Here is a 13,485-nt window from a genome sequence, read left to right on the forward strand (position 1 = left end):
TACAAAATTGAATAAAAAATAATAATTTTGATTTTAAAAGTACAGCGTCACTCGTAATCTCGTACGAATTAAAGGTTAGGACGAGAGCTCAAAAGATTGAAGAAGAAGAAGAAGACGACAGCCAGACCAGAGAGCCGGAAAAGTCTTGTCACTCACCCAAATCGTCATTGTAAAAGCACCAGAGTGAAAAGACCAGGGAACTGATCGAATTTTACCTCATAGAGAGGCAAGGCTTGCTACTCACCTGGCTCTGAGTGGGTTTTAGAGCAACAGAAAAATGGCTGTAACCCAGGTAAGTTCACGTTTTTATGTGGAGGACGGATCGTACACGGACGCGTGATTTATGATGATGATGACAGTGTAGTGATCATGCATGAAAGGCCAGGAAGCTTTGCTTTTTGAGTGTTTTGATTTGTTCTGTTTTGGCGAGAATTAGTTTGAGTGAATGTAAAGTAGGGTCTATAGGAAACACAAGTTTGTAAAAAATGATAATGAATACTTATACTTTTCAATGCAAATCAATGTCAAGTAGAAATTAAAACTATTAAAAATTTACTTTAATATCCAAGATTTTTCATTTTTATCCATGGCATACGTATTGTCGTAGGGCATGGTTTCATGAAATGTAATTGTAATCCGATGCCGATGGGACGCAGCCTCCCCGACCTGGCTGGCTGGCTGGCGTAACAATAACAGTAAAATCCGCCTGTCCTAAGATTACATAATAGTAAGAAGTTGGTTTTTTTTAACTTGTCATGTCGTATATATATATTGCTCTCCTCCATAACTAGGAAGGGATTCTGTGAAGCAAGACGGTCTCCACAGAACATATTTCAGATGACTAGACTCTAGTCTCTAGATACAGTCAGATCTTTTTTTCAAGACCCGACCCTGCTGCTGCTGGAGTACATGCAAATTCACATTTTTCTTCTTGAAATAATTTCTTCGAATGCAATATTTATTTCCTTCAGTGCATTGTGCTCCTTGTTGGGTGTACCATGACATGGATTGATGTCTGCACTCTCCAGGGGCCTGTCTTATAAAGACTTGTGATAGAAATCAATCACAAGTTTCATGTGAGCTTCAATGCAAGTTGCGATTGATTTAGGGACTTGTGATTGATTTGAAGGCTTTATAAGACGGGGCCCAGAGTGCTTCTCTATCTAGTGAATTATGTATGTGGGACATGTTATTGCTATGTGTACTTCTGTCAATTATTTTTTTTTTCTCTCTCTCTCTTCCTAGACTGGAGGAAACTCTCAGCCAAGCAAGTCTTGGGGTAAGACTACAGTGATGGCCAAATCTGATGCGCCTCATGAATGACTCGCCTCAAACACAACAACAACATCTGTCAGTCCACAGAATTTGTGCGAGGGTGTTTGCTGTAGACTGTGTTGTTGTAATTGAAGATTTAATTTGATCTGGGGGGTGTTTCATCAATATAGTCAGCACTGACAAGTTGTCAGCGCTGACAATTTGAGCAAAATCCTTGGTTTTGATTGGCTGAGATGCTCTGGTCACTGACTGTTACCATGGTGATTGTCAGAAAATGACAACTTGTCAGCGCTGACTAAGTTCATGAAACACCCCCCAGAAAGTACAAGTATACAGGCGGGATATACAGAAAGAAGCATTTAAACTACTTCGTGACACAATACAGTGATAAAGGTTTTAGCAAATCAACAATGTCTCTTTACAGGAATGTGCATCTTGTTGATTACATCACACACGTAAGTTTGTTTTGTTCATTAGATTCTTTGTGTATTACGATATCTATATCTATATTTATTATTATAGCATGCCTAAGTGTGTCAGTAGAATATAATGACAATGAGAGTCCTGAGTGAGGATTAACCAACGTCTTTCCAATCCTCTCCACCGCCTCCTCCTCCTCCTCCTCTCCTCCCCCACCCCCCCCCCCCCCCCCACCTCTCTCCATCATCATCTTGATCCCGCAGAGCTGAGTCTCTACGAGTTGCACCGCACACCCCAGGAGGCCATCACGGACGACACCGAGATCGCCGTCTCCCCCCGCAGCCTTCACAGCGAGCTCATGTGCCCCATCTGCCTGGACATGCTGAAGAACACGTACACCACCAAGGAGTGTCTCCACCGATTCTGCCAGGACTGCATCACCACGGCCCTGAGGAGCGGGTGAGCATATTAAAGGGATGGTATAGTATTGCTTGAGATGAGGATCAAGCTTTTAACTTTTTGCGAGGTACTAGGAAGCCCCTTCAGATGAAATGATACAGAGTGTACAATTCTGAGAAGAATTCAAAATTTCTGTGATGAAAGTTGGTTTTGAATTGGTTGAGATATCCCAAAACAAAGTACTGTGAATCGAAGCAATCCTAATAAAAGGATCACATTTCATATGAGGTTTCTCATTTTCTCACAAAACAGTTGGAAACCTGGAGCTCCATCTCAACCAAAACTATACCATCCCTTTAAAAGTGGGTGCATCTCATTGGTTTGGAGATGTATAAGTGGCGACCAGGGGTCCGTTGCATGCAAGTCTTAGGAGAGTTTTTTTGCAGTTACATCTCTGTGCTGCCTTCTGGAGACTAGCTGGGTCTCCATTTGTTTGTAGTCACAGGAAAAGCAAATACATGAATTCATCATTTTTTTTAGAGACTTTTCCATGTCTGCAAGTGGTCTTTGAGACATCTACTCAGTTCCAGCCATGTGATGGACTCTGGTTTTGTCTGCGATACCTCCGCAATGTTTTTGAGATATACATTAAATGTATACGCCAAATATGTCACAAAGCTTTTATATTTGTGAATTTTGCGAGTCGGATGCTGTTCACAAATTTAAAGACATGCAAAAATATTTACTCTGATCCAGACCTGAATGTGACGAATTTAGCCACTCCTGAAATCATTGGAAATTCCCAGTTCACGAAAAAATTAGACTCACTTGATATATGGTGTATAAGTTATCAAACAAATGATAGAGAAAAAAAAAAAAAACACAGAGAGACAGCTGATTATCATACAGTGTATACATACCTTATTGATTTATGTTTTCAACTGCCTAGTTAAATTTCTTTTGGTGGAGTTTAGTTTGGTGACAGTGTTCAGTAATCTGCTGCTCACTTTTTTGTAGGAACAAGGAGTGTCCAACATGCAGAAAGAAGCTGGTATCCAAACGCTCACTGCGCCAGGATCGTAACTTTGACGACCTCATATCCAAGATCTACCCCAGCAGAGACGAGTATGAGGCACACCAGGTGAGATTAGAAACACACAAAAAAATAGATAAATAAATAAATAAATAACCTTTCTGATGCGACGTCTTAGATACACATTTAGGGCTACTGTGAAGATAGACATTTTTGCAGTGTGGAAATTTTCACTTCACACAAAACTAGAGCAAAACTAAGAGAGCGGAAATTTTTTTGTGTGTTTTTTCCTCTTTTATTTTTTTATTATTTGGAGTTTTCTTCATGTTCGCTAGTTCTGTAGCATGAGTGAATTTGCTGTAGTAATGTAGATCACTTTTCTTCTACAGCACTGCCCTACTTTGGCAAAAGGAAGCAAGTGACAAAAGTCGCATTTCTCGTAAAAGAGCAATTTGGTCTGTCATTTACACTGACGTCAATGGACTATCATGATGTCTTATCTAACATCATATCTCTTAGTAGGATAAGTGTTTCATCATGAAATTTGTCCTGGAAGAAGAGCTCATTTTGTGAATTATGAAAACATCAATAACTCAAATTCGGATGGTATGTCACTTGCTTCCTTTTGCCAAAGTAGGGCAGAGCAGTATTTGCTGTCAAGCTCTTAGCTGCTATGGCAGCATTAAGCTGTGTAAAGTGTTCTCTAAAGAGTCACGTCTGTCTGTGAAATTCAAAACACAAAAAAAATCATCTCAACCAACTGATTGTGGGAGATCACCATAAGTAGCACAAAACTTTCCTATACTTTTACAGTATACCCTTACTCTCCAAACATATTCTGTGTGCCTTATCACCTCCTATTTTACATATTCCTTGCTTATGTGCTACAATAGTTCATATTGGTTTGTTTACACTGTACTCACAGCCAGGCTGGAATAGGTAAAGCATCACTAGCCTTCAACAGATCTAGCATGCTATTAGAAGTTCTTGTATTTGCTTGTCATTTTGTGGTTGTTGGTCACAGTAAAGTATTGCAGGCAAATTAGAATACAAATTGTATCAGCATTAGCACATACAGAGGAGCCTCATTAACCTGTTGAGGTTGGTCTGATTTTGCTGCAACATCCTGTAGGCACCTGTCCAAGTATACTCGGGACTCATCTTCAACAGGTTAAAACAAGCTGCCTTAGACCACTACAATTCCTCATTATTGGTATCTAATTATGCCAGGGATGAAAACAAAAGAATATGAAAGGAATGGCACCCCGCAAAATTATCTCGTTATATCACGTATGACTGGATATCAACCTCAAAGTTTCTTTTTGTGGTCTCCAGGAGCGAGTGCTTGCCAAGCTGACCAAGAACCACAACTCCTCGGCCCTCAGCAACAGCATCGAGGAAGGCCTCAAGGTCCAGGCCCTCAACCGAGCCCAGCGCGTCGTTTGTAAGGTAAGGGTCTGTCTCTGGGCTATCCACCTCCAAAGGCCCTCGTGCTGTTTGTTAGCATTGATAGTTGTGGCAAAAGAATACTGAAACCTAGTGCAGCAGCCGAGAAAGATTCATGCAAGTAGGCAGGACAGTGAGAAAGAGATGCCAACTGTTGCTTTTTTTTTTTGCGAGTATTTTGTCCTGTTTTTGCACCAAAAATATTGCATGTTTCATGGAGAAGTCATGTTTGTTTGTTTGTTTTATTACCCGAATTGTATTACAACTTATTTGCAGCATGTTTGCAAGAAAGATAGTTTAGATACTGTTTTTCCACAAAAAACATACCTTTTTGGCCCTCAGAATACTGCAATACTGTTTACATGGTTGGCGTCTCTGTGCACACAATTGCTTTAGAGATCTGCAAATGTGATTATTATTCATGAGCTTATAGAAATTCTAACCTATGCACCGCTCTTACTGAGTAATTCAGGTGTGTGTGTGTGTGTGGGGGGGGGGGGGGGGGGGGTAGTCACTTTGACCAATTAAATTTCTAGATTTGCCTAGCTGCCATCGGTGCAAAATTTATTATATGAATGAGTTCTACAAACAGAGCTGTGCTGATTAAGTGTTATTTTTTAAACCAAGGACTGGTCTCAAAGTTCAGTAATTCCATGAAATTAATTCAACACAACAGGAACTCCTTGCAACTTTGTCTGTCCATTGGGCATTTAATAAAAGAAATAAAAGAGATCATGCTTGCCCAAATGGGCATCGGCCAAGTAACGATTCATTGCACTTGCCCGACAGAAAGATGTAGTTGCCCCTGGCAAGCAGGCAAGTAGCGCCCTAGGTCTGTCTGTGTCTCTCAATGCTTTAAAGGGACTGTACAGTACTGGTTGAGGTGAGGATTCAGTTTGTAACATCTTGCGAGATATTTAGAAACCACTCTATGAAATGGTAAAAAGCATACAATTCCAAGGGGAATCAAAAGTTTGTTTGATGAAAATTGGTTTTGAAATGACTGAGATATCCAAAAACAAAGTAAAACAAAGAGATCCTTATAAAAGCTGTGGCCTGTCAATTTTATTAGGATCGTTTTTGGGATATCTCAGCCATTTCAAGGCCAGTTTTCATCAAATAGACATTGAAATCCTTCTTGGAATTACATGCTCTTTCATATTTCATAAGAGGTTTCTTATTATCTCACAAGAAAAAAAGTTATAAACCTGAAGATAAGTCTCAACCAAAACTATACATTCCCTTTAAAGGGATCGTATAGTTTTGGTTGAGACATAATTTCATGTTTCTAACATTTTTGGTGAGATAATGAGAAACCTCTTATGAAATATGAAGGAACATTTAATTCTTTGAGGAATTCAATGTTTGTTTGATGAAAATTGGTTTTGAAATGGCTGAGATATCCTAAAAAGAATAATTCTAATAGAGTATGGGACCCACACTTTATCACGATCGCTTTGTTTTACTTTGTTTTTTGGTGTTTCAGTCATTCCAAACCCGATTTTCATCAAATAAACTTTGAATTCCTTCTAAAATGGTATGCTCTGTACTATATCATAAGTGCTTTCTTGGTATCTCGCAAAAAGATAAAAGCCCAATTCTCATCTCCACCAATACTGTACCATCCCTTTAACATGCCATTTCAAACATTTTCAAAAGTCTCCGTCTCTCTCTCCCCTCTCAGAGGAAACAAAACCCCCTGGACGGTGAGACAGAGGACCAGGTGGAGGAAAACGGAGACCCCGACGCCCCGCCCATGTCTGGCGACGACGGCAGGCACCCCGCGCCCCTCACTCCGCCCGTTGAGTCCCCCCAGGAGGACGGCTTCCCGGGCCTGGCCCGCAGCCACTCACAGGATGCTGGCCTGGGCTCCAGCTGCCTCCCGCTACCCCAAGACCAGGACCTGCAGCATGCTAGTCCAGCCCTGAGCCTAAACAGACACAAGGTATCTTCCTCTCAATGTAGAATTTTCTTTCTGTTCTGCCAAGGTGTACTTTAAAACAAGGAATGTTCTTGTGCATTCTGATTTCACGAATTTTGCGAGCGGCAACATTCACGAAATTAAAATGCACTCGAAAGTTCTTGCCTACACAACATTCATTTAATGACACTGGTAATTCACAAAAATTTCATGCCCCGAGAAATGTCGTCAGCTCCGATTCGCGAAATTTTCATGCCATGAAAATATTGTGTTTTACAGTATATGACTTGTCTCAGGCAAGACATGCAGGTTAAAGAGATGGTATAGTTTTGTAGACAAGACATGAAGGTTAAAGAGATGGTATAGTTTTGTAGACAAGACATGGAGGTGAAAGAGATAGTATGGTTTTGTAGACAATACATGACGGTTAAAGAGATGGTATAGTTTTGTAGACAAGACATGAAGGTTAAAGAGATGGTATAGTTTTGTAGACAAGACATGAAGGTTAAAGAGATGGTATAGTTTTGGTTGAGATGGAGCTTCAGCTTCCCAACTGTATTTTGTGAGATAATGTAAAACCTCCATTGAAATATGAAAGAGCACACAATTCTGAGAGGAATTCAAATGTTATTTGGTAAAAAATGGTTTTGAAATGGCGGAGATATCCAGAAACAAAGTAGTCCAAATAAAGGACAGGCCCTTTTATTATGACCACTTAGTTTTACTTTGTTTCTTGGATATCTCAGCCATTTTCAAAACCAATTTTCAACAAATAAGCTTTGAATTCTTCTCAGAGTTGCATACTCTTTGTATTTCGGAAGAGGTTTCTTGTCATTACACAATAAGTTGGAAGCCGGAAGCCCCATCTCAACCAGAACTATACCAGCCCTTTAATATGTCATTTATTCCCCCTCTCCTCTCCCCCTTCAACTCTACAAGTACTGGTACTCCTACCATTTGCACATTGATTGGGTATATCTATGTTTGAAGAATCTTGTAACATATGAATGTGATTTATTTGGATGATACTTAGATGATGAAGTCATAAACCTCTGAAGCAAGGAACTGCATTTGTAAGTTTTGCTGTAGTATCATGTTTAAAGTAAGTTATGCATCGCGTGAAGGTAGCATGGAAAGGGTACATGTGTATTGTGGAAAAATTAAAGGAACCGAAGGTAAAGAAGAAATGAAATCTAGAGAAGCAAATTTCAAAGTGACTTTGATATTCCCACTATTTTGAATATTCTAAACTGATAGAATTATGGGGTTTTTGTGTTTTTCTTCTTCTTCTTCTTCTTTTTTATTTGCTCTCTCAGGTGGTGCAGATGCCAAAGCGGCCGAGAACTTCTGACGAGTCTAGCGTCGGGGATCCAGAAGCTGAGGCTGAGGCGGAGGGTAGTGTGGACATGCCCGACACATCCAATGTAAGCTCCCATTGAGATATGAGTACCTTTCCCACCAACTGAGACACATTGCTACACCTGAGTGAGCTATGCTGACTTTACAACTAGGTCAAGTTTATTCAGTTAGATAATTGTTGCTAAAGAGTATTTTGTTGCAACTGATTGACATATTGCCCTTCGTTGTCATAAATAGTAAGCAATTATTCAGTGTTATTTATGTCAGTGAAGAGCAAAACTTGTCAATCAGAGTGATGCAATAGGACGAGTTTGGAGAGATTCCTGAATGCTTGTGAAAAATCTTGGCAAGTTACCTACTGTATATGCTGATTGCCGTGGTTCATAAAGGGTTAAAAATCACTCTCTACCTGTCTGCTGCCCTCTACAGGAGATTGAGCTGGTCTTCAAGCCCCACCCCCAGGAGGAGATTCAGGATCGCCCCACCCTGGTGCGCTACCTGAAGACCTCCGCTCTGGCATCCATCGACCACCTTGCCAAGTACCTTTCCATGAGGATCGCACTCGACCTCAGGGGTAAGTCACCTTGGGCGTTGGGGGCACTGTGGCATACAGGAGGACATTTACTGCACAAAATTGTTACAAATTGGAGCCAACAACCCTTTAAGCAGCATGAAACTTTTGCGAATCGCCACTGGCATTCAATGCTTTGTGTAGACACAGACCTTCAAGTGCATTTTACTATCACAAATCTTGGTTCCTTGTCATATTCTCAAAAGTTTCATGCACGCAAAAAAAAAAAATGTGGTTCTGCAGTAGTGGATAAAGTTAAGACTCCTGACTCTCACTTGGAAGACCCGACTTTGTATCCAGTTCGGTGTGTATGTCTTAGGACAAAATAGTTTTACCCACAACATCCCTCTCGACCCAGCTGTATAAATCTGTACCTGGCAATGCTAGGGTATTGATAATGGCAGGGCCCTCTGGTAGAACAGTGTCAAGAGGCTACCCAGGTCAAAGAAGACCGTACCGTAAAACGAGGAATGTCTGCGTGCATTTTGATTTCACAATTTTCGCGAGAGCCTGCATTCGCAAAATTAAAATGCATGCAAAGTTCTTTTCTCCACCATATGCATTGAATTCCAGTGGCAATTTGGGAAAATTTAATGCCACGAATATATCATGTTTTGCAGAATTTATTTTTGTCAGTATTATTACTATCATGAATACCAGGGCTTGGATTCTGTTGTAGCTTGAGATTTGAAAAGCCTACATGTTTAAATTGCATCGATCATATACCTCAGGAATGCTGTTGCATGAACTTTTCCTGAAAGACTTCAAAGTCTATGAAGTCCAGAATTGATAAACAATGACATGAAATGTTCTAACATGATCCAGCATTTGTTCAGTCCATTATATTTCATTTGTTTTCCCCAAGATAGAAATTCTTCCTTTTCTATTGGGCATGAGAAATGTATAATACGCAGAGTACAGTAAAAATCATGGTACTCAGATATGAAGATAGACACATTAGAGTGTGAAGTCCTACACGTAGAATACAAAACTAAGGGAGCTTTCTCTTTCATATACTTACATTGTAGTGTAGACAAAGACACCTTGCTTTATTTCGAGAAATGGATGAATATGGAAATTTTAAAGTCATTTGGAATGTTGCTCATGTGTCATACCATTCGATTACATGCAAAACAATTCACTTAACTGTATTTGCATTTTTTTTTTTAATGAAGGAAAAGGTGTATGCTCCTTTCTGCTTGTTGGAGGGTCCTTGAATTAGCAAAACAGTTATTGCAGATGGCATTTTTGTATAGATACGTATTGAATCTTATAGTGGATGTACTCACATATTTTGCTGTCTCTTTGATTTATGGTGCATTTGTAGACGCTAATTCGCTGGACAGCCGAAGTTCATCAACTCAAAACGAGGGAGCAGAGTTCGCCATCTACATTTCCACATCACCGGGCCAGTTCCAGGTACATGTTTATATCTTGCTACCTACATATCCCCCTCCGCAGTGTCCCCTTGAAGACCAACTTTCCACCCACTCCCACATGTGACTGTGCATCACAAAACAAACAAAAAGTCGCATCCCTTGATTATACGTGAGGACTCAAGAAAGGTGAAATGGGTCAACAAAGTCAATTTTGAGTTTTCCATATTTTCTGAAAGAGCTATTCCTCTACACTATTCTTGAGTTCGGGATCATAAATTGAATGGGAAAGTGGGATTTCAGTACTTTTTCAACAGCCCCTTTTTTGGTAGAAAAGTGTGATCAGGTCTTACCTAGAGGCCACTTTTCATTTCTTGAAAATCCTCTGCACACTCTTCACTTTCAAGTCTAATAACTTTTGAAAGGATAATGCTACTGCTTTGAAAGTTGGCATTAATCATGGACAGAATGTGTTAATAGAACATGCTCAATTTCAGCTAAATCTGATAATCCCTCATCGCTGTTGCTCCAGTGGTTTACATCATGTTTTTTTTGTCCCATTCATGGCACAAGTAGCATGGCTTAGTAAAGATTAAGTGCTTGAATAGACCCTGTAACTTCAGAACCTCTTTTCTCAGTTCCAACTCTTCCAGAGTGTGGGCTTTCTTTCCAATATTTATATAGGTTAGAAGAATCCATTTGAATTGACTCATACATCATTTTAAAGTTTAGAGTCTGCTCTTTCAGAATCTGCCCTTAATAAAAAATCCATGTCTGGCGACTTTTTGTTTGTTTGTTTGTTTGTTTGTTTTTGTGTGTGTGGTGCAGGGTCACATATGTTCGACACTTCTTACATTCGGTTTCGCGTTGTCATGTCTGATGCTCTGCCATATTCATTGACCTTTTTTCCCTGGACCATCTACATGCTTTTGCAGTCTTATTTGGTGAAGTCATTGAGCACTGCTAGGTGGCATTATTTAGCATGCCTGATATCTAGTGTATGCGTGCAGTGGTACTCTCTAGAAGACGTCCTATGATGAGCAGTTCACTAACTGCATAGCAAGAGTTCTTGCAGGGGTTGTGATATTTCAGATTGTAGTTGTAGTTCAAAGGCAGTATATTTCATAGTGTTCACTGTGATGTTTGCGAAATAGACAGCTTGAGAAAAGATTTCTCCAGTTCCACAAATGGTATCATCTCTGAGGGGAAAAATCACTGACTTTTCTCTTGAAAAGGGAAAATACTTCATTTTCATTATGTCGCAGTGGTTCAGCCACGTGCAATATTGTCTTGCTACTCCCAGTTGGCGAGATATCACACAATGGAGCCTCTCTATAAAGAGGTCGTGTATTGACAGGGTTATTGTGCAGGTTCCAACTCCTTATTGTATTTATTTTTTTTTTTTTTTTTATTTTATTTTTTTTTTTTTTTTGGGGGGGGGGTTGTTTTTGTACCAGCCCTGATATTATGAGAAAGTTGATATAACAGGGTTATTGTCATGGTTTTTCGGTCCTCATTATAACAGGATTTACGTACTGTATTATACTCATGTGAACACTATCTGTCCTTATTCTGCCGTTTGTGATATCATTGTTTTGTTTGACTTAATATCCACAATACTTTGCAGATTCTGAGTGGATCCCTGACTCTGGAGCAGGTGAATGAGAGACACTGGAAAGTGAACAGACCACTGGAGATGTACTTCCTTGCCAAGAAGTGAAAAGTGGTACAACTCTCTTGAAAACTCAGACTGGTGACCCTCTCTTGCAGTCAAGTGCACCCTCAAGCTTCCTTGGCACCAACTCAAGAATTAACACCAGTCTTTTGGAAGACATCTGAAAACTGTGTTTAACCTGGAGAACTGATGAACATTTGTATTGATCCTGGAAGTCCATGGACTGGTGAACATATTTGTTGTATTTTACTTTCTGGTTTGTGTGAACAAGACGTGAGAAAATGATGCCACTCTTATGGAGACTGTGACTGATATCCCTTCTTTGTACTTTTAATTGTTCACTTCATTGGCCTGTGACATGAGAAATGGCACCACTCTCTTCTTAGTGAAGACTAGTAACCTTTTTATTTTTTCAGGTGATACTATGACCACATGAACACATCAGAAAAAGGGATGTTAATTTCAAGACATTGTGTTGTATGTGAAAGCCTTTCCACAATATGATCTTTCAGAAGTTGACAACTCGATGACATCAATGAGAGTTTTGACTGGTATCATTTCTTATGGCATAGCTCAGCTTGAGATCTGTGAGTTGACTATATAGACAGTCTAGATACCAAGATTGGATATCATGTCCCTTCGATATAGAGTCTGCATGATCATGGAGTTGTTTCTGTTGTTGTTTTATTGCAATCACAGCTTATGAAAGGGAAACAAAAGAAGTGATCATGATAAAAAATATCCTAAACACTAGTCTCAGTTTATTGTTGGTGTATATAACAAGACAACATTTAGTTTCAAACAAGATTTTAAGACTTCAAGATTTAGGACGGTATCATTCTCTTCTTATGAGTATATTGTCATTCTGTAGGCTGTAGAGAAGCTTTATTGACATATATTTGTATATTTGTATCATATTTTGTCTGCCGAAGGATTAGCATTTGTATAACTTCAGTGTCAACAAGACTACAACGAAACACTTACGTTGATAATGGACGTATTGCAATTCCCTTCTGAATGTTGAGTGACATAGACAAGTGTTATTCATGGCCAGTGTAACTCATGAAGTATCCTGGTGTGAAACTTCTACACCAATATCTCTGTGTACATGTAGTACCATTGTTAAAACACAGTGTAACATGGTGGGTCTTTTTACAGTGCGATGTAGCATTTGCTAACTTACTACCTGAGCATGAGTGCAGAGCATATTATGAAAATATGCATATACATCACAGACATGCAGTGTCCCAGCCCACTGGACAGACACTGTCTCTTGTGTGGCACATTTTCAGAATCATTATCAACTTTGGAAGTTGCTGACTGACCTGCAAAATGGTGATCATATGGCTGAAAAAGTGCAGAAGCCTACAAAAGTTTAAACTCCCCCTTCTGTTCTACTCTTGGCAAAGGGTGAATCAGTGAACTTAAAGGAGACCTCTGGATGATTTTTCAGATTTTTACATTTGAACAACTGTAAATTAGTTATACTGAGGTCAGAGTTTAAAGATTTATGATATTTGGGATGAAGAATAAGATTATTTTCGAAATGTATAACAAATCGCAATGAACAAGGATGATGACATGGCAGAGTCACCATAAGAATGCATGACTTCGGGCTCAAGGAAGCAGAACAAAAGAAGAAGGCATGCATAGATTATACACTGGTGAACTCGCAAGCAAGCGGTATTATAATGGAATTACGCTGCTACATTTCCAAAATATGTGAGCCTCCTATGTCATCATCCTTGTTCATTGTAATTTGTTTAAGGTTTTTCAAAGTATTGTTTCTCTGCTCAAGAACCACTATAAATTCAACAAATCTATACATGGAGCTGTTGATTTATGTACTACATGATGTGAAATTATGAAAATCGTCTGGAATGTCCCTTTAAATTGGTTTTTGTAAATTCAAAACCTCTTTTCTCAAGAGTACAATTTTACCTAAATGACAGTAATCACACAAAAAGAAAGGGAATTTGTACCAAATCAGGGGGATTTTTCTGAAAATTC

The 13,485-nt window shown here is 39.4% G+C and overlaps 1 protein-coding gene across 1 annotated transcript; it reads left to right on the forward strand.

Annotated features, from left to right (window-relative positions):
- Positions 1 to 277: 277 nt before the first annotated feature.
- On the forward strand, positions 278 to 12,019 carry LOC139715002 (E3 ubiquitin-protein ligase RING2-like). The gene is made up of 10 exons (XM_071626640.1): positions 278 to 292; positions 1,246 to 1,279; positions 1,959 to 2,154; positions 3,112 to 3,235; positions 4,463 to 4,576; positions 6,258 to 6,518; positions 7,811 to 7,918; positions 8,283 to 8,427; positions 9,752 to 9,843; positions 11,428 to 12,019. The coding sequence occupies exons 1-10, from the start codon at positions 278 to 280 to the stop codon at positions 11,518 to 11,520; spliced, it is 1,182 nt and encodes a 393-aa protein (XP_071482741.1). The 3' UTR covers positions 11,521 to 12,019.
- Positions 12,020 to 13,485: the final 1,466 nt, after the last annotated feature.

This window comes from Diadema antillarum, unplaced genomic scaffold (assembly GCF_040938485.1).
Source record: "Diadema antillarum isolate AM-2024a unplaced genomic scaffold, OU_Dant_1.0 seq00002619_RagTag, whole genome shotgun sequence".
Taxonomy (NCBI): domain Eukaryota; kingdom Metazoa; phylum Echinodermata; class Echinoidea; order Diadematoida; family Diadematidae; genus Diadema; species Diadema antillarum.

Excerpts from the sequence above, each read along its gene's own strand:
- LOC139715002 (XM_071626640.1), top strand. Across the intron at positions 2,155-3,111 it reads ACCACGGCCCTGAGGAGCGG|GAACAAGGAGTGTCCAACAT; the intron begins GTGAGCATATTA and ends ACTTTTTTGTAG. Across the intron at positions 6,519-7,810 it reads TGAGCCTAAACAGACACAAG|GTGGTGCAGATGCCAAAGCG; the intron begins GTATCTTCCTCT and ends TTGCTCTCTCAG.